Source organism: Mus pahari, chromosome 16 (assembly GCF_900095145.1).
Source record: "Mus pahari chromosome 16, PAHARI_EIJ_v1.1, whole genome shotgun sequence".
Taxonomy (NCBI): domain Eukaryota; kingdom Metazoa; phylum Chordata; class Mammalia; order Rodentia; family Muridae; genus Mus; species Mus pahari.
In genome coordinates this window covers 18,008,252-18,032,219 of record NC_034605.1, presented here as the reverse complement: position 1 = coordinate 18,032,219, position 23,968 = coordinate 18,008,252, and the positions used below count along the sequence as shown (strand labels likewise).

Here is a 23,968-nt window from a genome sequence, read left to right as displayed (position 1 = left end):
CCTCTTTCCCACCTCTCTGTGTCTCATGTTTGTAGATCAAAATGTAAATGCTCAGCTACACCATTGCACCAGCACCATACCTGCCTATTTGCTGCCGTGCTCTCAACCATGATGATCATGGACTCAAACTCTAAAACTGTAAACCTCAATAAACTGTGCATTCTGTAGGTTGCCCTGGCCATGGTGTCTTATCACATCAATAGAAAAGTGACTAAAGCATGTCTTCTGGACTCAGTCCTCAGATCCATTTTACCATCCCTCTCTACAGTCACTCTTTATCTTGCCTTATGACTTTAAGGACCAAATGTATTTGATGATTCCAAACATTGTACCTCTCCACTAACCTCCTCCAAACTCACCTCTAGCATCATTTCAATGTGGATATGTGGAAGGCATGTCATTCTTTTTTTTTTTTTTTTAAAGATTTATTTATTTATTATATATGTAAGTACACTGTAGCTGCCTTCAGACACTCCAGAAGAGGGCGTCAGATCTTGTTACGGATGGTTATGAGCCACCATGTGGTTGCTGGGATTTGAATTCCGGACCTTTGGAAGAGCAGTCAGGTGCTCTTACCCACTGAGCCATCTCACCAGCCCCCGGCATGTCATTCTTAATATTTCAAACAGAATTAATTTTTAAAATTTTATTACATATTTGTGTGTGTGTGTGTGTGTGTGTGTGTGTGTGTCAGAGTTATTACTGAGGTGATGAATAAACCATAAAGCAACTTGGTTTATTTGGCTTACTCTTTCACAAGTTCATCATTGAAGGAAGTCAGGACAGGAACTCAAGCACAGCAGAAATCTGAAGGCAGCGGCTGATTCAGAAACCATGGAGGAGTGTTGCTTACTGGTTTGCTCCTCATGACTTCCTCAGCCTGCTAACTTATAGAACCCAGTACATCAGCCCAGAGACAGCACAACAATGGGTTGATCCCTTCCCCATCAATCACTAATTTTAAAAATATCCTACAGGCTTGCCTACAGCCTGATCTGATGGAGGCATTTTCTCAATTGAGGCTCCCTCTTCCCCAGTGACTCTAGCTTTTGTCAAGTTGACATAAACTAGGCAGTACAATATGTAGGCCTATTAAGCCTCTGTATGCACTGTACGCATACTTGATGCTTTCTGAGGACAGATAATATCACCTGTTCCTTTGTAACTGAAGTAATGGATAATTGTAAGCTGTGAGCTATTGTGGGTGCTGGGAACTGAACCCAGGTCCTCTACAAGAGGCAGCAAAGTGCTCTTCTGAACCATCTCCTCAACCCCAAAATATTTTATTTTTAATTATGTTTATTTGTGTCCATGAGTCATATATGCCCATGAGCGCAGGTTCCAATGGAAGCCAGAAGAGGGCACTAGATCCCCTGGAGCTGGAGTTAACAGGTAGTAGTGACCCATCTGACATTGTGCTGGGAACCAAACTCCTATTTTCTACAAGAGCAGCAAGTGCTCTTAACCTCTGAGCCACTTCCTCAGCCTATCTCTGCTGTTATAAAAAGTAGTATATCTTGGTTTATAGTGAACTTAAGCTCAAACCCAGCTTGAGATGCAGAGTGAAACCCTGTCTCAAAACAAACAGAAGCTCATTTCATGGAAAACAATTGCCAATTTCTCAAAAGTTGAATAAGCTAAGAGAGTGTTGTAATTCAATTAAGAAATAAGAAAACTGTCATTCCCTAGAAAAATAACTAAGCTAAGGTCAGCCTGGCCTATATAAGAAACTCTTTTAAAAAATAGTTCTTCAGTTGAGGTAAATCTAGGTTGTTTCCAGGTTATGGCTCTTATGAATGAAGCTGCTATGAACATAGGTGAGCAAGTGTCCTTGCAATATGGTAGAGAATCTTTTGGGTATATACCCAGCAATGGTATAGTTACATCTTAAGGTAGAACTATTCTCAGTTTTCTGAGAAACCCCCAATTGATTAGTAAAGTGGTTGTACAAAGTTTGTACTTCTACCAGCAATGGACACGTGTTCCCCTTGTTCCACATCCTCATCAGCATGAGCTGTTGCTTGAACTTTGGTTCTTAGCCATTCTGACAGGTATAACATGGAATCTCAGAGTCATTTTGATTTGCATTTCCTTATTGACTAAGAATGTTGAGCATTTTACAGGTATTAGAGATTACTAAGCAGAGAATTCTCTGTTTAGCTCTGTACCCCATTTTTAATTGGGTTATTTGATCTGTTGATGTTTAATTTCCTGAGTTCTTCATATATTTGGATATTATCCTTGTCAGAGTTAGGATTGGTGAAGATCTTTTCCCATTCCGTAGGCTGATGTTTTGTTCTATTGGTGGAATAGTTTGCCTTAAAGAAGTTTTTTCAGCTTTATGAGGTCCCATTTATTAATTGTTGATCTTAATTCCTGAACTGTTGGTGTTGTGTTCAGGAAGTTGTCTCTTGTGACTATGTGTTCAAGGCAGCTCCCCCATTCTCTCTTATATCAGATTTAGAGTATCCAGCTTTATGTTGAGGTATTTAACATACTTGGACTTGAGTTTTGTGCAGGATGATAAATATGAATTTATTTGAATTCTTCTACATCCAGTTCAACCAGCACCATTTGTTGAAGATGCTTTCTTTTTTCCATTATATAGTTTTGGCTTCTTTGTCAAAAATCAAGTGTCCATAGGAGTGTGAGATTAATTCTGGGTCTTCGACGCAATTCTGTTGATTAACGTGTCTGTTTTTATGCCAATAACATGAGATTTTTATTACTATTGCTCTGTAGTACAGTTTTGAGACCCCCTTTTATTGTACAGGATTGTTTTAGCTATCCTGGGTCTTTTGTTCCTCCATATGAAGTTGAGTATTGTCCTTTCAAGGTTTGTAAAAATTGCGTTGGAATTTTGATGGGAATTGCAGTGAATCTATAGATTGCTTTTGTTAAGATGGCCATTTTTTAGTACATTAATCTTACTAATCCATGAGCATGGGAGATCTTTCCATCTTCTGATATCTTCTTCAATTTCTTTCTTCAGAGATTTGATGTTCTTGTAATAGAGGTCTTTCACTTGCTTGGTTAGAGTTAAACCAAAATATTTTAAATTATTTGTAGCTATTGTGAAAGGTATTCTTCCCCTAATTTCTTTTTCAGCTCATCTATCAGTTTTATAAAAGACTACTAAATTTGTTGTTGTTGTTGTTGTTGTTGTTGTTGTTATTATTATTATTAATTTTGTATCCAGCCACTTTTGCTGAAAGTGTTTATCTGAAAGTGAAGGAGTTCTCTGGTAGAACCTTTGGGGGTCATTTATGCATACTATCATATCATCTATAAATAGTTATACCTTTCCTTCCTTTCCAATTTGTATCCCTTTTATCTCATTTGTCTTATTGCTCTAGATAAAACTTTAAGTACTATATTGAACAGATACAGAGAGAGTGGGCAGCCTTGTGTTATTTCTGATTTTAGTGTAATTTCTTTGTTTCTCTACATTTAATTTGATGGTGGCTATTGGCTTGTTTATATGATGAATTACATTGATGGATTTTCCTGTGTTGAACCATACTTGCTTGCATCCCTGGGATCATTATGGTGGATGATGTTTTTGATGTGTCCAATGGATTCAGTTTGCAAGTATTTTATTGAATATTTTTGCATCAGTGTTCATGAGAGAATTTAGCCTGAAATTCTCTTTTGTTGAGTCTTTGAGTGATTTAGGTATCAGGGTGACTGTGACCTCATTGAGTTTGGCTATGTTCCTTCTGTTTCTATTTTCTGGAATAGTTTGAGGAGTATTGGTATTATCTCTTCTTTGAAATTCTGGTAGAATTCTTCACTGAAACCATCTGGCCCTGGTTTTTTTGTTTTTTTTTTTTTGTTTGTTTTTTTGTTTTTTGTTTTTTTTGGTTTTTTGAGATAAGGTTTCTCTGTATAGCCCTGGCTCTCCTGGAACTCACTTTGTAGACCAGGCTGGCCTCTAACTCAGAAATACTCCTGTCTCTGCCTCCCAAGTGCTGGGATTAAAGGCGTGTAGCATCACATCCGGCCTTGGCCCTGGTTTTCTTAATGACTGCTTCTATTTCCTTGGGGTTATAGGTTTATTTAAATTATTGACCTAATCTTGATTTAACATTAGTAAGTGGTATCAAGAAAATCATCCATCTCATTTAGATTTCCTAATTTTGTAGCATGCAGGTTTTTTAAAATAAGACTTAATGATTCTTTGGATCTTCTTGGTGTTTATTGTTATGTTCCCTTTTCATTTCTGATTTTGTTAATTTGAATATTCTCTCTGCCTTTTAGTTAGACTGGTTTGGCTAGCTCATTGATTTTCTCAACAAACCAACTCCTGTTGTGGACCAAGTCTTTTTATTGATTCTCTGTTCTCTTGGTTTTACTTTATTGATTTCAGCCCTGATATTATTTCCTGCAGTGTACTCCTCCCAGGTACATTAGCTTCTTTTTGTTCTAGAGCTTTAGGTGTATTTTTAAAGTTGCTAGTATGAGATCTCTCCAAGTTCTTTATGAAGGCACTTGGTGCTATGAACTTTCCTCTTAGCACTGCTTTCATTGTGTCCCATATGTTTAGATATATTGGGCCTTCATTTTCATTGAATTCTAGAAATTCCTTGATTTCTTTCTAATTTCAGTGGCCATTGAGTATAGAATTGTTCAGCTTCCATAAGTTTGTAGGCTATCTATTGTTTCTGTTGTTGTTGAAGTCCACCTCTAGTGATCTGATAAAATACAGAGGGTTATTTCAATTTTCTTGTATCTATTAATACTTGCTTTGTGACCAAGTATATGGTCAATTTTGGAGAAGGTTCCATGAGGTGCTGAGAAGAAGGTATATTATTTTGTGTTTGGGTGAAATGTTCTGCAGATGTTAGGTCCATTTGACTCATAACCTCTGTTAATTTCATTATTTATGTTTAGTTTTTCTCTCCACCTGTCCATTGGTGAGAGTGGGATGTTGAAGTCTCCCAGTATTAATGTGTGGGACTCTATATATGATTTAAACTTTAGCAATGTTTCTTTCTTTCCTTTTTTCCAGCAAACCATCTTTCCATTTATTGACTAAGAAGAGTTAAGCCATTTGGGAATATTAAATAACAACTCACAGTGGCATTGATTTGGTGCTGTATTCAGGCTGTGCTATAAAGAAGTAGACATTTCCCCTGAGCTTAATACCCATGCCCTTCAGTTAACCTTGAGAGAACTGTAAACTGATTAAAATATTTAGACATCTCTAGGCCTAAGGAAACTTAATCATTCTCTAATGTAGTAGGATGGCACTAAATAGATTTTTTTCCAAAGGAAATCCTTGACCTTCGATTTATAAAAACCTTATGATTTATTTTTTACTTGATATTTTATTCTATTAGATATTTTCTTTATTTACATCTCAAATGTAAACCTTTCCTGGTTCCCCTCCGAAAACCCCCTATCCCCTCCTCCCTCCTCCTGCTCACCAACCCACCCACTCCCTCTTCCTGGTCCTGACACTCCCCTACACAGAGGCATAGAGCCTTCACAGGACCAAGGGCCTCTCTTCCCACTGATGACTGACAAGGCCATCCTCTGCTATATATGTGGCTAGAGCAACGGGTCCCTCCATGTGCACTCTTTGGTTGGTGATTTAGTCCCTGGAAGGTCTGGGGGTACTGGTTGGTTCATATTGTTGTTCCTCCTATGAGGCTGCAAACCCCTTCAGCTCCTTGGGTCCTTTCTCTAGTACGTCCATTGGGAACCCTGTGCTCAGTCCAATGGTTGACTGAGAGCATCCACCTCTGTATTTGCAAGTCAATGGCAGAGCCTCTCAGGAGACAGCTATATCAGGCTCCAGTCAGCAAGCATTTGTTGGCATCCACAATAGTGTCTGGGTTTGGTGACTGTATATGGGATGGATCCCCAGGTGGGGCAGTCTCTGGATGGCCTTTCCGTCAGTATCTGCTCCACACTTTGTCTCTGTAACTCCACCCATGAGTATTTTGTTCCTGCTTCTAAGAAGGACAGAAGTATCCACACTTGGTTCTTCCTTCTTGAGTTTCATGTGGTCTGTGAATTATATCTTGGGTATTCCGAGCTTTTGAGCTAATATCCACTTATCAGTGAGTGCATATCATGTGTGTTCTTTTGTGATTGGCTTACCTCACTTAGGATGATATTTTCTAGTTCCATCCATTTGCCTAAGAATTTCATGAAGTCATTGTTTTTAATAGCTGAGTAGTACTCCATTGTGTTAGTGAACCACATTTTCTGTATCCATTTCTCTGTTGAAGGGCATCTGGGTTCTTTCCAGCTTCTGGATATTATAAATAGGGCAGCTATGAACATAGTGGAGCATGTGTCCTTATTACATGTTGTAGCATCTTCTGGGTATACACCCAGGAGAGGTACTGCGGAGTCCTCAGGTAGTACTATGTCCAATTTTCTGAGGAACCACCAGACTGATTTCCAGAGTAGTTGTACCAGCTTGCAAGCCCACCAGCTATGGAGGAGTGTTTTCTTTCTCCACATCCTTGTCAGCATCTGATGTCACCTGAGTTTTTGATCTTAGTCATTCTGACTGGTGTGAGGTGGAATCTCAGGGTTGTTTTGATTTGCATGTATTGAGTTTATTGAAAGAAGATTATTTTCTTGCTTTTTCTAGGGTGTAGTTTTCCTCCTTGTGTTGGCATTTTCCATCTATTATCCTTTTTAGGGCTGGATTTGTGGAAAGATATTGTGTAAATTTGGTTTAATCACAGAATATCTTGGTTTCTTCATCTATGGTAATTGAGAGTTTTTCTGGGTATAGTAGTCTGGGCTGGCATTTGTGTTCTCTTAGGATATGTATGAGATCTGCCCAAGATCATCTAGCTTTCATAGTCTCTGGTGAGAAGTCTGGTGTAATTCTTATATGTTACTTGACCCTTTTCCCTTACTGCTTTTAATATTCTTTCTTTTTTATTGTGTTTGGTGTTTTGACTATTATGTGACAGGAGGAATTTCTTTTCTGGTCCAATCTATTTGGAGTTCTGTAGGCTTCTTGTATGTTCATGGGTGTCTCTTTAGGTTAGGGAAGTTTTCTTCTATAATTTTGTTGAAGATATTTGCTGGCCCTTTAAGTTGGGAATCTTCACTCTCTTCTATAACTGTTATCCCTAGATTTGGTCTTCTCATTGTGTCCTGGATTTCCTGGATGTTTTGGGTTAGGAACTTTTTGCATTTTGCATTTTCTTTGACTGTTCTGTCAATGTTTTCTATGGTATCTTCTGCACCTGAGATTCTCTCTTCTATCCTGTATTCTGTTGGTGATGACTATGATTCCTGGTCTTTTCCTAGGTTTTCTATCTCCAGTGTTGTCTCCTTTTGTGATTTCTTTATTGTTTCTATTTCCATTTTTAGATCCTGGATGGTTTTGTTCAATTCCTTCACCTGTTTGGTTGTGTTTTCCCGCCATTCTTTAAGGGATTTTTGTGTTTCCTCTTTAAGATCTTCTACCTGTTTACCTATGTTCTCTTGTATTTCTTTAAAGGAGTTATTTATGTCCTTCTTCAAGTCCTCTATCATCATCAGGAGATGTGATTTTAAATCAGAGTCTTGCTTTTCTGGTGTGTGGGGGTATCCAGGGCTTGCTGTGCCGGGAGAACTGGGTTCTGATGGTGCCAAGTTTCCTTGGTTTCTGTTGCCCATGTTCATGCCATTTGTTGTCTTTCACCATCAGGTTATCTCTGCTATTATCTGGTCTTGTTGTCTCTGACTTTGGCTTGTTCCTCCTGCAAGCCTGTGTGTCAGTACTCCTGGGAGACCAATTCTCTCTGGGAGCAATTTGGGTATGGAAAGCTGTGGTACAGGGTCTGCTCTGGGGTACAGACAGAGATCAGAAGAAACATGTCCCCAGCTGATTCTTGTTTCCTGTGTCCTGATGTCTCTGGGAGAGTCCCTCTTGGGCTAGGAATTTGAAGAGAAATGGCGGTCTTACCTGTGCTTACAAGTGTGTAGGCACTCCTGGAAGACCAGCTTTCTCCTGGTGGTATTTGTGTATGTAGTTCTGTGGCATAGGATCAGCTCTGGGCTTAGATGGAGACTGGAAGACTCCTGTCCCAGGCCACCCCTTGGTTCCTGTGTCCTGAGGGTTCCAGGCGAGTTCCTCTGAGCAGCAGTGGTGGTCCTACCTGTACTCACAAGCCTGTCCACACTCCTGGGAGGCTCACTCCCTCCCAGCACTATTTGGGTATGGAGCCCTGTGGCCAGCAAGGTTTCTTTTATAAATGTGGGTGCCCTTGCATTTGGGGCATAGATATTCAGAATTGAGATGTCATTTTAGTGGCTTTTTGTAATGTGTAATTTTATCTACCCTGCATTATGTTCTAGGCAGGCTGCACTTCCAGCTACGCACCCAGGAAATTTTTGGATCTGAGGATGAAACACACACACATACACACACACACACACACACACACACACACACACACACACACACACACTAGCTTATTTTTAAATGACTTGGCTTCCTCAAAGGCTGGGTACTCCTAAACTTCCCCTGCTACCCCAGGCCGAATCTGGAAAGTGGTCAGTGGCCACATATACAAAAATCCACATGGCTGGTTGGCTTTATTTCTTGCTACAATTGCATCCCCTTCTTCTTCCCCCAGTTCTGGTGATTCTTTCTGTGCCCTACCCGAGAAACTCTATTAGGCCCATCTCATGCCCAGTCATTGGCTGCTGGCATCTTTATTGATAGGGGACAAGGGCCTTTAGTGTCTGGACTCACAGATTCAAAGAATCAGCACCAATATCCAACAGATTTTTTCCTTTGATGAATATGAAATTTCCTTCCCTGTATCTTTTGATTAATTTTGGTTGAAAGTCTATTTCATTAGATATTAGAATGGGCAGCTTGCTTCATGCGTCCATTTGTTTGGAAAACTTTTTTCCAGCCTTTCACTCTGAGGTAATATCTATCATTGTTGCTGAGGTGTTTCTTGTATGCAGCAGAATGATGGATCCTGTTTTTTCATCCATTCTTTTAGCCTGTGTCTTTTTACTGGGGAATTGAGTCCACTGATATTGAGAGATATTAATGACCAATGATTGTTAATTCCTGTTATTTTGATGGTGGTGGTGGTAGTGGGGTATGAGGGGATAGGGGGAGACACGCATGTGCATCCACAGGCGCACACACTTCTCTTCTTTTGGTTTTGTTGGTGTGAAATTGTTTCCTTTGTTTTCTTGGATGTAGTTAACCACCTTGGGTTGGAGTTTCCCTTCTAGTATCTTCTGTGGGGCTGGGTTTCGGATAGATAGTGTTTACATTTAGTTTTGTCATGGAAGAAGATTTTCTTTTCTGGTCCAATCAGTCTGGTGTCCTGTAAGCTTCTTGTATGTTTATACACATCTCTTTTCTTTAGGTTGGGGACATTTTCTTCTGTGATTTTGTTAAAAATATTTTCTGGGCCTTGGAGCTGAGAATTTTCTTCTTCTATTCCTATTAATCTTAGGTTTGGTCTTTTCATAGTGTCCCAGATTTCTTGGATGTTTTGTGCCAGGAACATTTTCGATTTAACATTTTCTTTTTAACCAATGTATCCATTTCTTTAATCATATTTCCTATGCTTGAGATTCTTCCTTGCATTTCTTGTATTCTGTTGGTAATGCTTGTGTCTGTAGTTCTTGTTCTTTTATGGAGGTTTTCCATGTCTAGGATTCCCTCAGTTTCTGCCTTCTTTATTGCTTATTCCATTTTCAGGTCTTGAACAGTTTTATTCATTTCTGTCTGTATCTGTTTGATTGTAATTTTTTTTGTATTTTTAAGAGATTTACTCATTTCTTCTTTACCAGCCTCTATCATCTTTATAAGACTGGATTTAAGGTTATGTTTTTGTGTTTCAGCTGTGTTGGGCTATCTAGGGCTTGTTTCACTAGGATAACTGAGCTCTGGTGGTGCCATAAAGCCCTGGCTCTTACTGGTTGTGCTGTTATGCTGGCCTTTAGCCACCCGTTGTCCCTGGTAGCAACAGGTCTGCCTGAATGAAGGCAGAGTTCTGGGTGAGAAAATGGAGTGCAAAGGACAGGATGGAGTGCAGGAGACAAGGCATAGTTCACTGCTGCCGCATGGACCCTAAGGGAACCTAGCAGGCCAGGGTCCTCGGGAAGGTTCCTACCAGGTGCAGGCCTTGGGGGAAGACAGGCAGAGCTGTGGGCCAGAAAATGGAGCTCAGGGGTTAGGGAACATCTTACTGCTGCTGGGCTTGCCCCAGAGAGACCTGGAAGGCAGAGGACTGGTGGACAGGGGATCTCATCTAGTTGTCCCTGGTGACAATGGGTCTCCAGGAATGCAGGCAAAATGTAGACCAGAAAAATGGGGCATGCAGAGAACAGGGTGATGCTCACTGGTGCTGGGATTGCCCCCAGGGAGGTGGGAGGAGGATGGGCAGGCAAGGGATTGGCAGCAAGCTGTCTCACCTGGTAGTTTCTGGTGCCAGCAGGCCTCCAGAAGTGCCGAGTTGTGAGCTAGAAAACGGGGTGCACAGGGGCCAAGACATAGCTCACTGCTGCTGGGCTTGTGCCAAGGGCTAGTTTTTCTTTATTAATGGGGGCATAGGGAGATACATCCCGTTGAGTTCCTGGGCTACATAATGAGACCCTATCTTAAAAAAAAAAAAATGCTGGATGTTGTTCACAGGTTGAGCATATGTGCAAAGCCCTGGGTTCAATACCAGAATAACAAAAGTGAGTCCTAAACTTGTACGTTTCAAATGTGCAGACTTATTTATGGTGAATTACAAATTTTATAAAGAAATATTTTTGGCTAAATGAAAAGGCAAGATTTCCCGTATGCAAAAAACAAAACATTAAGTGACAGAGAAAAACGTTTGTAACTTTTATCACAAATAGCTGACTTCATCCCTATCAAGCAATTAAAACCAAACCATTCAAGAGCAAAACAACACCAATGTTGGGAGCTGTTTTGCTACTTCTTTGAAGCAGAGGAAAAAAAAGAGAAAAGGTCTGGCTGCCAGGCAGAGTCAAAGCAGGTTGAGGGCTATTGGCACATTAAGAGGCGGTACACCTTGGGCTCAAGGTTAGGGGCTGAAGATTCTATTGACCTTGTTGGAACAAGAGAAAATGTCAGAGAAATGAACAGAGAAATGTCTTGTGTACACTTTAGCAAAATGTTTCTGTTAGCTTGTAACTTTGTTTCCCATGATGCTGGAACATAATATATAAAACCTAAGAGAATTAAACTCCAGGCTGCCATAGTACTGACTGGACAGTTCTCTGGGTTTCTAATCTTTGCAATAATCATTTTTACTCCCCCATGACAGAACTGTTCGACTTCATGCTAGCTTGACCATCATGACGCAAAAGCAACCAAAAGGTTCAGGAACCACCCTTGCTGTGTGAGTGTGAATGCTCATTCAACTCAAATCACAAAGACCTCTTTCACCTGTCACACTACCCTTGACCAAAAAAGCTAAAAACAAAACAAAACAAAACAACAACAACAAAAAAAAAAAACAAAACAAAGCCCAGTCTTTATAAAATAAAACTTAAAACTTCTGGGCTGGAGAGATGGCTCAGAGGTTAAGAGTCCTGGCTGCTCTTCTAGAGATTCTGAGTTCAATTACCAGCAACCAGATGATGGCTCATAACCATCTATAATGAGATCTGGTGCCCTCTTGTGGCACACAGGCATACTGGCATGCCGGACAAACACTGGACACATTAAAAAAAACAAAAACAAAAAAACAAAAAACAAATCTTAAAAAAAAAACAAAAAGCAAAAAATCCTTCTACTCTTTATAAGGTGTGAGACTATAAACAGATGACCAACTCTGTGGAATGAGCCACCACCGAGGTGCTCTGAACTGAACTCAGTCCTGTGGGAAAGCAAGTGCTATTAACCCTAGGCCATCTCTCCAGCCCCCAGCAATCAGTTTGTTCTATGTGACAACTGGCAACGTAGAGTGATGTCTTTGTTGGATGGCAAGAGACTGCAGACAGTTAGCAGGTAATATGGGGACGCTACAGAATACCAGGTAACACAGAATGCTGCCACAACAACACAGAATCATCTAGACTACACACAGTAGAGACATTGAGAAAATGTATACCTCTGTCAGGCAAGCATTCCACTCCTGATCTACACTCACCCTGAGAAGCTCCACTTCAGAGAATCGTGTAAGAAAGATCAATTAGAAACAAGGTAAACACTGCTTATACGTGCTAATTACTGAAAATAAAAATTTCAAGAACAACAGTAGCAACTAACCAGTCCCCTCAGAGCTCCCAGGGACGAAGCCACCAATCAAAGAGCATACATGGGCTGGTCTGTGGCTCACACTACAAATGTAGCAGAAGACTGCCTTTGTCTAGCCTCAGTGGGAGAGGATGCACTTGGTCCTGTGGAGGCTTGATGCTACAGAGAACATGGGTCAGGAGCACTCTCTTACAAGGGAAAGGGAGGGGGTGCTTTTGATGGGGGATAAGAAAAGGTACAACATTTGAAATGTAAATAAATAGAATAATTAAAAATAACCAACCAAAAGAAGGGTTATTTGTTTTAAAGGGTTACTGCTGGGTAAGATGGTGCACACCTTTAAACCCAGCACTCAGGAGGCAGGTGCAGGTGGATGTCGATGATTTTTAAACCAGCCCAATCTATTTAGTGAAATGAGTGAGATTTTGCCTCCAAGAACCCAAGCATAACTGATTGAGAGTGAAATCAGATACCAGTCCCTTCTACAATATACCTAAAGTACCCTGCTGTGGGCACTCAGTGTCTGAGGCCTGCATGGCTCCTTACACTCATCTCTTGCATAGACCACACAGAGGGGGCTGCTATGGGTTGAGAGAAGCTACTCCTCGAGGAGCAACCATTCTACACACACTGCTGACAACAGGTACAGGCTCCTACCTGCCCTCCAAACACCTGGGCTGGCCTTAGTGACAGATTCCACCTTACGGTGTGACCTAATTCAGTCACCTAGTCAGCCCAGGCTCAGCAGTGAACACTGGGAGCATTCCTCCCCAGAGAAGCTCTTCCGTCTCACAAGTACCAAGGGACTCCTAAGGTTGATTTATATGCAAACACAGTAAGGTAAGGCAGTGCCTGGGGGACAGGACACTTACCACAGAGCAAAATCATAAGGATTCTGTTAATTCATATTCTATAAAAAGTGATCTTAGCATCTAAAATAAACAATATACACATATATGTTAGTTAATACGTTGAACATCTGTGTCACAAAACGAATGTTAGGAACAGTTCAATTACCTATCACTGTTTGTTCTTTAAGAACATGCCAGAGCTGAGCCTAGTGGCACATACCTCTTATCCCACCACCAGGGACACAAAGTGAAGGCATGAATATTTAAGAGTTGACATACAGAGGGTGACATGAGACCCTGTCTCCAACAAAACAAAACAAAACAAAACAGAAAAACAAAATATGTGACCACAAAAAGTGACTATTCAGGGGCTGGTGAGATGGCTCAGTGGGTAAGAGCACCCGACTGCTCTTCCAAAGGTCCAGAGTTCAAATCCCAGCAACCACATGGTGGCTCACAACCATCTGTAACAAGATCTGACTCCCTCTTCTGGAGTGTCTGAAGACAGCTACAGTGTACTTACATATAATAAATAAATAAAACTTTAAAGAAAAAAGTGACTATTCAGTTGGAGGCACAAAAGAAGGTTTTACAGAACTTTAGGAAGAAAGAAAACACAATTTGAGTTCACATTAGCATCCATTTATGACCTGCATACTAGTTGTATTTTCAATGCTTATAATACATGTGATATTTAAATTGAGGTTACACTTGCAACTTGCACATCATCTCTGATCTCTTCATACTGGCTTACGCCACAGTGACTTTTAAGGATACTGTACTACAAGGAAATTCTTCAGCTCTCTGATGCAGACCACAACTGTGAGGAGATTACTGGTAGTAATTTTTAAACATTAGTCTTGGAATATATCAAGATGTGAAAAATATGTGTGTTTTTACAGGTAGGACAAAATAATTGCTATAACTAATTCTAATTTAAAAGCCAATTATTATGTAAATACATTTGTAGAGCAGCCTACTTTCACACTCCCTTCTCCTGAGTTCACTATGACCTACAAGGAAAATCAGTAATCAATAGCAAAACGTATATGTAGGAGGCTGAGGCAGACCAATTCAGATCTCAAAGCTAGCATGAGGTATATAGGGAGATTCATCCAAACTAACAAAAAAACAAAACACACCAACAAACCAAACAAAATCCACGTAGGTATTGTGGCTCGTCCCAGCACTTGGAAGGCAAAGGCATAAGGATTGCCATTGCTTAGCCACCAGAGTAAGGGCATAGTGAGATCCTATCTCAAAGACAAAAAAAGAGAACTGAAGGGGTGGCTTAGCAGTAACGTTTGTTGCTCTTACAGAAGACCCAAGTTCAGTTCCCAGCACCCATGTAATGGTTCACAACAATTTGTAACTCTAATTCCAGGGAATACAAAATTCCTTCTTCTGACCTCCTGGGGAACACATGAAATACACATACATACATTCAGGAAAAACACTTAAACACATGAAATGAACAAATCTAAAAACAAGATTTTCTTTTTCTTAAAGGAAAGTACATGACTTCTTTGAAATTCAAACACTGTGAGACAGAGGTAACAGGATATAGGCCACAGTGTTTCATAGGTTGCTTTGCTTTTAAGGAAAGAGACCATAAACCACCCTTCCGAAGATTAGCAAGATTTGAGCATGAGGACTGTCAATTCAGCGACTATTAGCCACATGTACACTGAAGGCAAAATGATGGCGTTGGTTAGCAAATTCCAAAGAACAGAGGGCATTTAATTAGTGTTTATCTTCCATACATCAAATATTCACTGAGCCCCGGCAATGTATGAGGCATTCTCTCATATGTGCTGGATAAACGAGTGAATGAGAGAGAGAAACAGTTTCCACTCTAGTAATAGTTAACAGGTGAGAAGCTGAAGTAAGAAAACCAAACAAAGCAAAGTAAAGCCACTGCAACAGTTCAAATGTGACTTGGCATCAGAACCCTCCACAGTGTGGTGATTAGGGATCCAGCAATGATGCTACAACAATGACTTATAAACTATGCAACCATTAAATAAAGCAATCTTAGTTACTAATATCTTGAGGATTATACTACCCCTCCCCTATGCTCACCTTCTTATCACATGGCACAGGTAGATGGCCCACAAACAGCCCTCTCCTCCTTCAACAGCTCTTTTCCCAACTGAGTGGGTTTTTCTATTGTTTGGCCCCAGCAGTGGCTGAGTGCAACACCATCAAGTGCTTCTCCACTAGCCACGACTTTTTCCATTCCTGCCTTTGCTCCTGACAATTTCTTCCTTTACATCAACACTTGCTAGGGCATAGTCCCTAGTTTTTAAGGAACAAACAAAGAAAATAATAGTCATTATACAAGCAAACAAATAGCAACTCAGTTCTTGATAAAGCCAGTCCCACTTCCTCACCCAAACACCTCCTAGTGGCTTCTGCTTTCCAAAAAACTTAGCACTCAGAAATGTATTACAAGTTACAAAGCAGCATTATCTTAAAAGAAGGTGATTGTGCCTTTAGAAAACAAATTCTGTAAGCTAAGTTTTTTTTTTAAGTCAAATATTTGAAGATAAACTAAAAACACCAGGCAACAGCAGCACAAAGGTTCTAAGAAAAGTCAGTTCATTTAAAACTCAACATTTAGGGCTGGTGAGATGGCTCAGTGGGTAAGAGCACCCGATTGCTCTTCCAAAGGTCCTGAGTTCAAATCCCAGCAACCACATGGTGGCTCATAACCATCTGTAACAAGACCTGACACCCTCTTCTGGAGTGACTGAAGACAGCTATGTGTGTAATTACATATAATAAATAAATAAAGCTTTAAAAAAAACTGAACATTTAGTTTACCCTGTACTAATGTCTAATTTAATTTCATTCTCTTCTCTAGGACAGAGACACTGCACCATATACGCTAGGAATCTAGAAAGGTGCATATACCTATCAACTACTCTGAAAGCAGAATCTGCTCAATTGAGAAAACCAGAGTTCCTAATGATGTGGCTGTCTAATTGAAGGACTGCATTCTGAAGTTAAAGTAAGCTCTGAAATGGTAAATTCTGCAGATGGTGCTGGCATGGATGTACACTAAGGTCTGACATCATGATGACAAGAGAACTGGACAGAGATCCTAAGGTGAGAGAAAAGAAAGGGCAGCAAGAGTCATGTGATGACTCTCTCACAGTGTATGCTTGCTTGGTTCCCACTGAGCTCTCCAAAGCTTTGCAGCAGTGCTCTAATGAGGGAGGTGATGATCACCTGGGGACAGCTAGAAACATGAAAAGCAGGAAAGGTTTGTCAAGAAGTTATGTCTTGGATGGCTTTAATGAACACAACTACTACTACCCTTCATCAGATCAAAGACTCCATCAAGAGTGTTCTATTGGCTTGTGTCTAATGTTGTTGGCAAGGGGAGAAGGTGTGGTTGAGACAAGCCTATTAGGCAAAAAACTTGACTTTATCCTTTAGAAGACAGAATACTACCCAAGACACACAGTACCTAAAATGTCCATTTGGGCAGAGCAACATATACCTGGGTGTAGAGACCAGCTTGGACTACATACTAAAACTGTACTTCTAAAATTAATTTGGGTCTGGGGACATAGGTCATGGAAGCCCTTGCCTAGAGTGTGTTTTTGATTGTTCAATGTCCAGCACCATAGGAAGAAATGAAGAGAGAAATGGGAGAAAGAGAAGGGAGACTGTGTTGGAGGAGGGAAGCAGGCAGGCCCAAGTTGATAGAGAAACAGAGAGAAGACAGCAAGGGAACAAGATATAGAAGCACAAACAGGAAAGATACTGTCATGACAGCACAAGAGAAAAGCAGATCAGCCTGAGCAAGGATGGAGATGGAAAGAAGACAGACTCCAGGGTCCCCAATGAAGGAGCTAGAGAGAGTACCCAAGGAGCTAAAGGGGTTACAGCCCCATAGGAGGAACAACAATATGAACTAACCAGGACCCCCAGAGCTCCCTGGGACTAATTCACCAATCAAAGAAAACACATGGTGGGACTCATAGCCCTAGCTCCATATGTAGCAGAGGATGGCCTGGTCGGTCATCAGTGGGAGGAGAGGCCCTTGGTCCTGTGAAGGTTCAGGGCCAGGAAGCGGGAGTGGGTGGGTTGGAGAGTAAGGGGAGGGGGAAAGGATAGGAGATTTTTGGAGGGGAAACTAGGAAAGGGGATGCTATTTGAAATATAAATAAAGAAAATATCTAATAAAAAAACTTTAGAGAAGAAGAAGAAGAAGAAGAAGAAGAAGAAGAAGAAGAAGAAGAAGAAGAAGAAGAAGAAGAAGAAGAAGAAGACAGACTCAAAAAGAATCAAAGCACATCACTACCCCATGACTTAGAAGGTTAGGCAGGAGGATCTTGAGTCCAGGAATAACAGACTGGATTACAAAAGCATGACAAAACTTATAAAAAAATAAATGATAGACAGACAGACACAACAGCATCAGAACTAAATAACCTTGGAAGTATACATGGAGAGGGGAGAGCACAGGATACATTTCAAGCCACTGGCTTAGGCAACTAACTAACTAGAAGTAAAGTAAGTACCATTCATGTGGAAGGAGGATTTCAGCTTGAAGCATTCTTACTTCGTTTGTTTTTAAGAATCTCATGTAGCCCAGCCTCAAACTCACTATGTATTCTAGGATAACTTGAATTCCCAATTCTGGTGCCTCTACACTCCAAGTACAGACCCTGCAAACATGCGCCACCACAAGTTGTTTAAGGCCTTCTGCATACTAGGTAAGCACTCCATCAACCCAGCCCCACCCAGCCCCTGCCTCACGAGTGAACAAAGAATACACCGGTGAAGATGCTGTCAAAAGATAATCAGGTCTAAAGATCAAGGCAAACACACATGGTAGTGCCCACAGAGAAAAGCTGTGAGATGATTGACAAGAACCCTAAGAAAAAGCAGTGTCATAAGAACAAGCCAAAGAAAAGGTTCATCTTACTCAGAGAGAAGATAGACAAGCAAGAGAAGAACAGAAAAAAACAATCACTCACCACATCTAAGAGCTTCCAAGTAGTAGTTAACAAGTGTTAGCAACAAGCAGCCCTCAGAATATATTGGGGGACAAAACGGCTGGTAAGATGGTTCAGCATGTAAAGACTTTTGTCACCAAGCTGTTTGACAAAAAGTCTGATCCATCTGACTCATATGGTAGAAAGAATAAACTCATGTGAGTTGTTTGTTCTGGGACATCCACATACCATCCTAGCATGGGTGCAACAACACATGCACACATAATAAATATAATTTAAAATATTAAAGCTTTTCTGAGAGTAGGGAAAAATGGGAAAAGAAAATAAGTTTGAAGGAGTGGGAAAAGATTTAGGCAAGCACTAAACATCACATGGCTAAAATTCAGCTCTTAAATGGAGATAGGAGGATCCAATGCTGAAGTGTAGTGAAAGTTACATAGTGAGTTCAAGGCTCATCTGGGAAATACAAAATCTCTGCAGCACTGCACCCCCAAAAAAGAATGAGGAAAAGGTAACTGGAAAAGTAATGATGGTGTAGCTATCACTATACTATTTATTTTTTAATGTATATTTCTCACAATTTATTTTAAATTCTTCATGTATATTATACAATCAACACTTTCAATACCATGTTTTTAATAGTTTCTGATGATGTGTGATGAGAATTCATGTACAGTGCCTAATTTGAAACAAAGTATCCAATGCAGTCTCAATAATGCCTTACCACATGTGGTGCATAGTTAGCAATTTACATTCCAGAGGGAGAAAGTCAGGGGCAGAGGTGGGAGGAGAGAAAGCGCAGCACTCTCTCTAGGCCATCTCTTTCGTTAGGTTGGGGAAGTTTTCCTCTATGATTCTGTTGAAGATATTTTCAGGTCTTTTGAGCTGGGAAGCTTCATTCTCTTCTAGTCCAGTTAGTCTCAGATTTGGTCTTTTAATTTTGTCCTGAATTTCCTGAATGTTGGTAACTGAAGACAACTACAATGTACTCATCATATATATCAAATAAATAAATAAAATCTAAAAAAAAGTTCACTTATAAAAACAATGTTTCTAATACTTTAAATTCTGTATATTAAGAGACTTTACCTAATATTTATTTTTCCCTAATATTTTAGAAATATGCAGTGAAAAAAATAAAGATAAGTATTGTTTCTTTAAAAGATCCAATGGATTTAACACAGCTAAAAAGAGAATTTTGCCAACCTGTTTGCTAGCTGCTTGTGGCCACCAGTTTCTTCACTTTCACTTTCCTTGCAGATGTTTAGAAAAACTGGCCTTTTAATTTGGGATGTACTTGCTTCTTCACAAGGTTTTATTTTAGATGGTTTCTTTCAAAAGTTTGAAGTCACATTTAATACTTAAACATTAAAAAATGCTAACCCACTGAGTGAGTGCCTCTGCCTGTACTTCCAACATTTGGGAAGCAGAGCCAAGAACATCATTGTGCATGGCCAGCCAGGGATACTTTCAGACCCGGAGCGATTATACAGTCACAAGGGACCCTTGAATTAGTCATGAAGCCAGACTTGATGGGCCTGGCCACACAAACCTGTAATCCTAGCTCTTCAGTGGAAGGCTGAAGCAAGAAAACGCTTCTGAGCTAGGTGTGTGCTGAAGGTTAACCTGAGCAACTTAGGAAGAAAAGACCCTGTCTCAAAATAAAAAGTAAAGGCTGTGGAGTCACACAGGCCTGTAATCTCAATACTCAAGAGGCTTGAGGAGGACCAGACTTTACAGTCATCCTCAGCAACATAATGGAATTTGAGGCCTACATGGACTCCAAGAGACTGTCAATCAGTTGAGCTGAGAATGTGGCCAATGGTGAAGTGCTTACCCAGCTTAAGGGAAGGAGGGCTCCATTGGCATAGCTAATAACTTCAGGAGAGTTACCCGGTAAGCCTAATCCTAAAGGGACACTTGGACACAGCTCAGAGATTCACCTGGAGTAGTCATGTACAGTGGTGGAACTTAAAGAGGGAGACCCACACTGTCAACAAGAGGGTACTAACACCCTGCAAGCTGTAATCAGCCTGGTGTTCCCCAGGGCTCTCGATGAGAGCCCAGATACATGGCTCTGACATAATGCACACCACTCACCCCCCACTGCAGGCCCTTTTTTTCTCTTGTGCTCCTTCCTTCCCAAACCAATGTTTAGACCTGAGCTTCCTTGAATGGTCTCAGTGCAGAGTCCTCACTTTAGTCCCAAGTTCCAGTCACTCCCAAGATGGGGCCTTGTCCAAGAACCCCTTCTCCAAGCTATCTATGGCTGATAGGGACTTAGGAGCCAGGGAACTGATGCTTTAGGTCTCCAGTTTATTTTGTTGAAACCTGGACTTGGGTGTACAAGAAGTCCGAATAACTGGCCATAAGCATGCGATCATCTCTGTATGGGTAAGTTGTAGGTGAACTTGAATTGACACATGCCAATGATCAAACTGCAGCAGAGTGTGTACATTCCGCCTGGCCTGTTCAGACCTATTCTCATGCCACAACTTCATGGTTTAGATGTGATGAACTGAAGCTCAAGAGTATTAGGTACAGTAGTCAGTTGGATATAACAGAAAGGCAACATCAGGTACAAGTTCACTGTCCTAATTCTTTAGGAGTGTGTGTCTTCAAAAGCAAGAGGAATTTCTGGCCAGGAACCAAGCTCTGTAACCAAGCCATCAGTATTCTGTGCAGCTGGGGAAAGGAGTTCTGAAGAGAATGACAAGGGCCATGTGGCACTCGGTTGAGACTCCCCCTTTGCGGGTTCTTGTTTTCTTACCTGTGTAAGATGAGAAAGGCAAGCTATGGAGTCTTGAGCACTTCTGGGCTCTGATTGAAACACCAGTGAGTGTGTGCTACCACCCACTTCCTCTCAAGTGGCAGCACATTTGATACCTAACCCCCGCACTGGTTGCAGTGATTGATAGAGTACAAATTTGTTAGATGGCTTTCAAGACCCCCTGACTATAAGCCCATCTCTTCCACTTTCTTCCTCCTTAAGTGCCACAATGAACATATTTGGGAGCAAGTGGCTTAGGGCCAGGTGTAGTGTACATACCTCTAATGCCTACACTTAGGAGGTAGAGGCAGGTAAATTTGAGTTGAAGGCCAGCTTTGTCTATATAAGGAAGGACTACACAGAGATTACAGATTAAATTGCTTCAGTAGTTTTTTAAAAGATAATATACAATATATCAGGTAAACTAGGGCACCTTGGAAATGGGGAGAGGCATACTGGCTGGTTTAACAATGATTACTGGATTCCTGTAACAGGTACAGAGGTGTTACTCAAAGCAGAGTCAGAAAGGCTCCATCATATTAAATAACAAGAGACACTGTAGGTAATAATTTTGAGAAAAATAAAAATTTTTAAGAAACTACAGGTCTGTAATCCTGGCACTTTGAGTCTCAGGCAGAATTGAAAATCTGTGGGATTGAAACCAGGTTGGGCAATATAGCAATTTTATTCTCAAGAAAATGGAAAAACAAGGTTTGTTTACTGAGACAGACTCCATCTGAAGATCTAACTGCCTCAACCTCTTGAGGCTGGGATTACAGGTACGGGCCATTATACACTGCAGAAACATCCTTTTATATTTTGTGTATGTGAATGCAGAGGATAACTCCTTCTACTATGTGGGTTCCAGGGATTCATAAATCAAGATTGGTCATCAATGCTTACCTCTGATCAGCTTGTTAGCCCCAAAATATAGTTTTAAAGTTATACTTACCTTTTTCCTTCTTTGGACAATGCCTTCCCCCAATTGTAACAAAAAAAATTGTATTCAGACTCTAGCAAAGTTATATACAGAAAGGTAATAACAGCCTTAAAACATCACTTTACTTACTTTTTTGGGGGGATTTAAAGTTTGATTTGGTGCAGTGCTGGGAACTGAAGCCGAGGACTGGAGCACACTAAGTGCATGCTGTACAACCCAGCACTGTAAAGGGGCTTTTAATTCTGAAGAGCAGAACACGCCCTCTGGGATACTGATGTGAGCCCTTGAGATAAATAATACACGCTGCACGGACACACTCTCAGCAGTCATCACATACAAAGTGAACTCAAATTACTTTACCTTCTACAAACAAAATCAAGGATTCACAAACTATGGCATTTTATTTCAGAGCTTTTGCTTACATTTGTACAATATATTACATAATTCATCATGTTTGCAGATCCTAATATATACTTTATAGTTTTATTCTATAAGTTTTTTCTTCAACATTTTGCTGTCAACAAATCTTTACAGTCTGTACAAATTTGAGTAATTTGAAATCATTTTTCAACAAAATTAGTTACTGTAAGCACACATTACAAGACTGAAAATGCTTTTCTTAGAAAGGTTCAATGTAAAGGATTAAGGATTCTGACACATTAGCATCTACAACAAAACGCTTCGAGATTCTCACATGTATTGCCAGAAAACAAATAAAACATGCCAGCCTCATTCAAAAAAAGCACACAGAATCACAATTAAAACAGTAAAACGGTCTGTACAGTGAAGTACTGTGTATTAACAGCGCCAGGTTTTAAATAGCTTCAATGAACACATCCGCAATATACAAATGTATTACAAAGGTGGGGAATTAAATACAAGTGCCAAACAGAGATTGGAATCATACAACATAAAGTCAATACAAGTGAAAACAGCTTGGCGTTCATTCTGCAGTTTATACAAGGCATTTAATTGTATAGGCCTACTACCCAACTAGCTACTTATACTTAAAATAACAACCATCTTTGTGAGGCAGGTCATATAAACAACCTTGAACCATTCTAACAGTTTGTTCCTGAAGTCTTTTTGTTGTAAGCTCATAATAAAATAAGCAATACAAATGAATTATCTGTATTTAAGGGAAAAGAAACATTTACAAGAAAACACAAAAATATAACTGTTATAATTCATTATGAATAAATATACACTTTGAACTGGCTAAGTACAATCTTTATACATTAAGATTTAATACAGTTTATTAGCCATTTTCTTTTTTCACACAATGTATATCAAAATTAAAAAAAAATACTGATTTATAGAAAAATGGCAAAGTACAGTAGTCCCATTTCAATTTGAAGGGGTGTGAAAAGCCACCACAGACCTTTTAGCCTAATTCAAACCTGTAAACATGTTCAGTCATTTTTAAAGAGAATCTTTAATATTTGGTTACCAGGATGATGTCTAATAATATCCTGTTAACTAACTGCAAGTTTTGAATTTGTTACATGTGCTTGACTTATACAATTAAAGTCACCCTAAGGTGACTTGCTTTAAAAAACAATTAGCTTGTACAAATGAAAATAGGTTCATATTTTTAATAAATGAATGGAAAAATATCAAATGTTCCAGCTTTAACAAAATACAAGGGAATACATATACAGTAAGTCTTCTCACATGTTCTGGCCCACCTTTTCTCTGCCTACTGTGTCGTCTTTACAGGCAGTGAAAAGCCTCCTCTGCCACAGTGGAAGGCCTTCAAGTTACCAGACACGCAATTCCCAGACAAGTTGGAAACAATTATTGCTTGAGGAAAAGCAGTTCGTTGTACTTTTTCTTCATAAAAAAAGTGCACTTAAGTGCCAAGTCAGCTTGTCAAGAAATAATTTTTAAATATAAAATAGTGCTTGTCTGATTTTGTGTGTTTGTGTGCCACTGTGCAGTATAAAAAAAGATGTGGCCCTCAACAGCCATTAAGTGCAAAGTGCTCTAGCAAGTCCTGCTGTCACCTGCACTCAACTGACATTCCATTCTGTGATGCACTGGACATTGACGGTTCAGCTAGTGTCAACATAACAGCAGCTGTTATGGAGCTGGACGAGGGAGAAGAGGAGGAAGAAGATGTAGCAGCACCTGAGAAAACGGAAGAGCACATGTGAGGATACAAAGCAGGTTGCACTGGGAAGACCCAAAAGCTCATCTTCAGCCTAAACTTCTCTTGTGTTCTCCAAG

General features: G+C 40.2%; 1 protein-coding gene across 3 annotated transcripts in view; it reads right to left on the bottom strand.

Moving 5' to 3' along the window:
* Nucleotides 1-22,116: 22,116 nt before the first annotated feature.
* Arid4b (AT-rich interaction domain 4B) overlaps nt 22,117-23,968 on the bottom strand; it is a 126,082-nt gene continuing 124,230 nt past the window's right edge. For 2 of the 3 annotated variants that reach the window (XM_021215184.1, XM_029547311.1), the window contains exon 24: nt 22,122-23,869. In XM_021215184.1, the coding sequence (XP_021070843.1) occupies nt 23,742-23,869 (128 nt within the window). In that variant the 3' untranslated portion in view covers nt 22,122-23,741. Of the gene's footprint in view, nt 23,870-23,968 lie in introns of all 3 variants that reach the window. The other variant, XM_021215185.1, reaches the window with a different exon arrangement.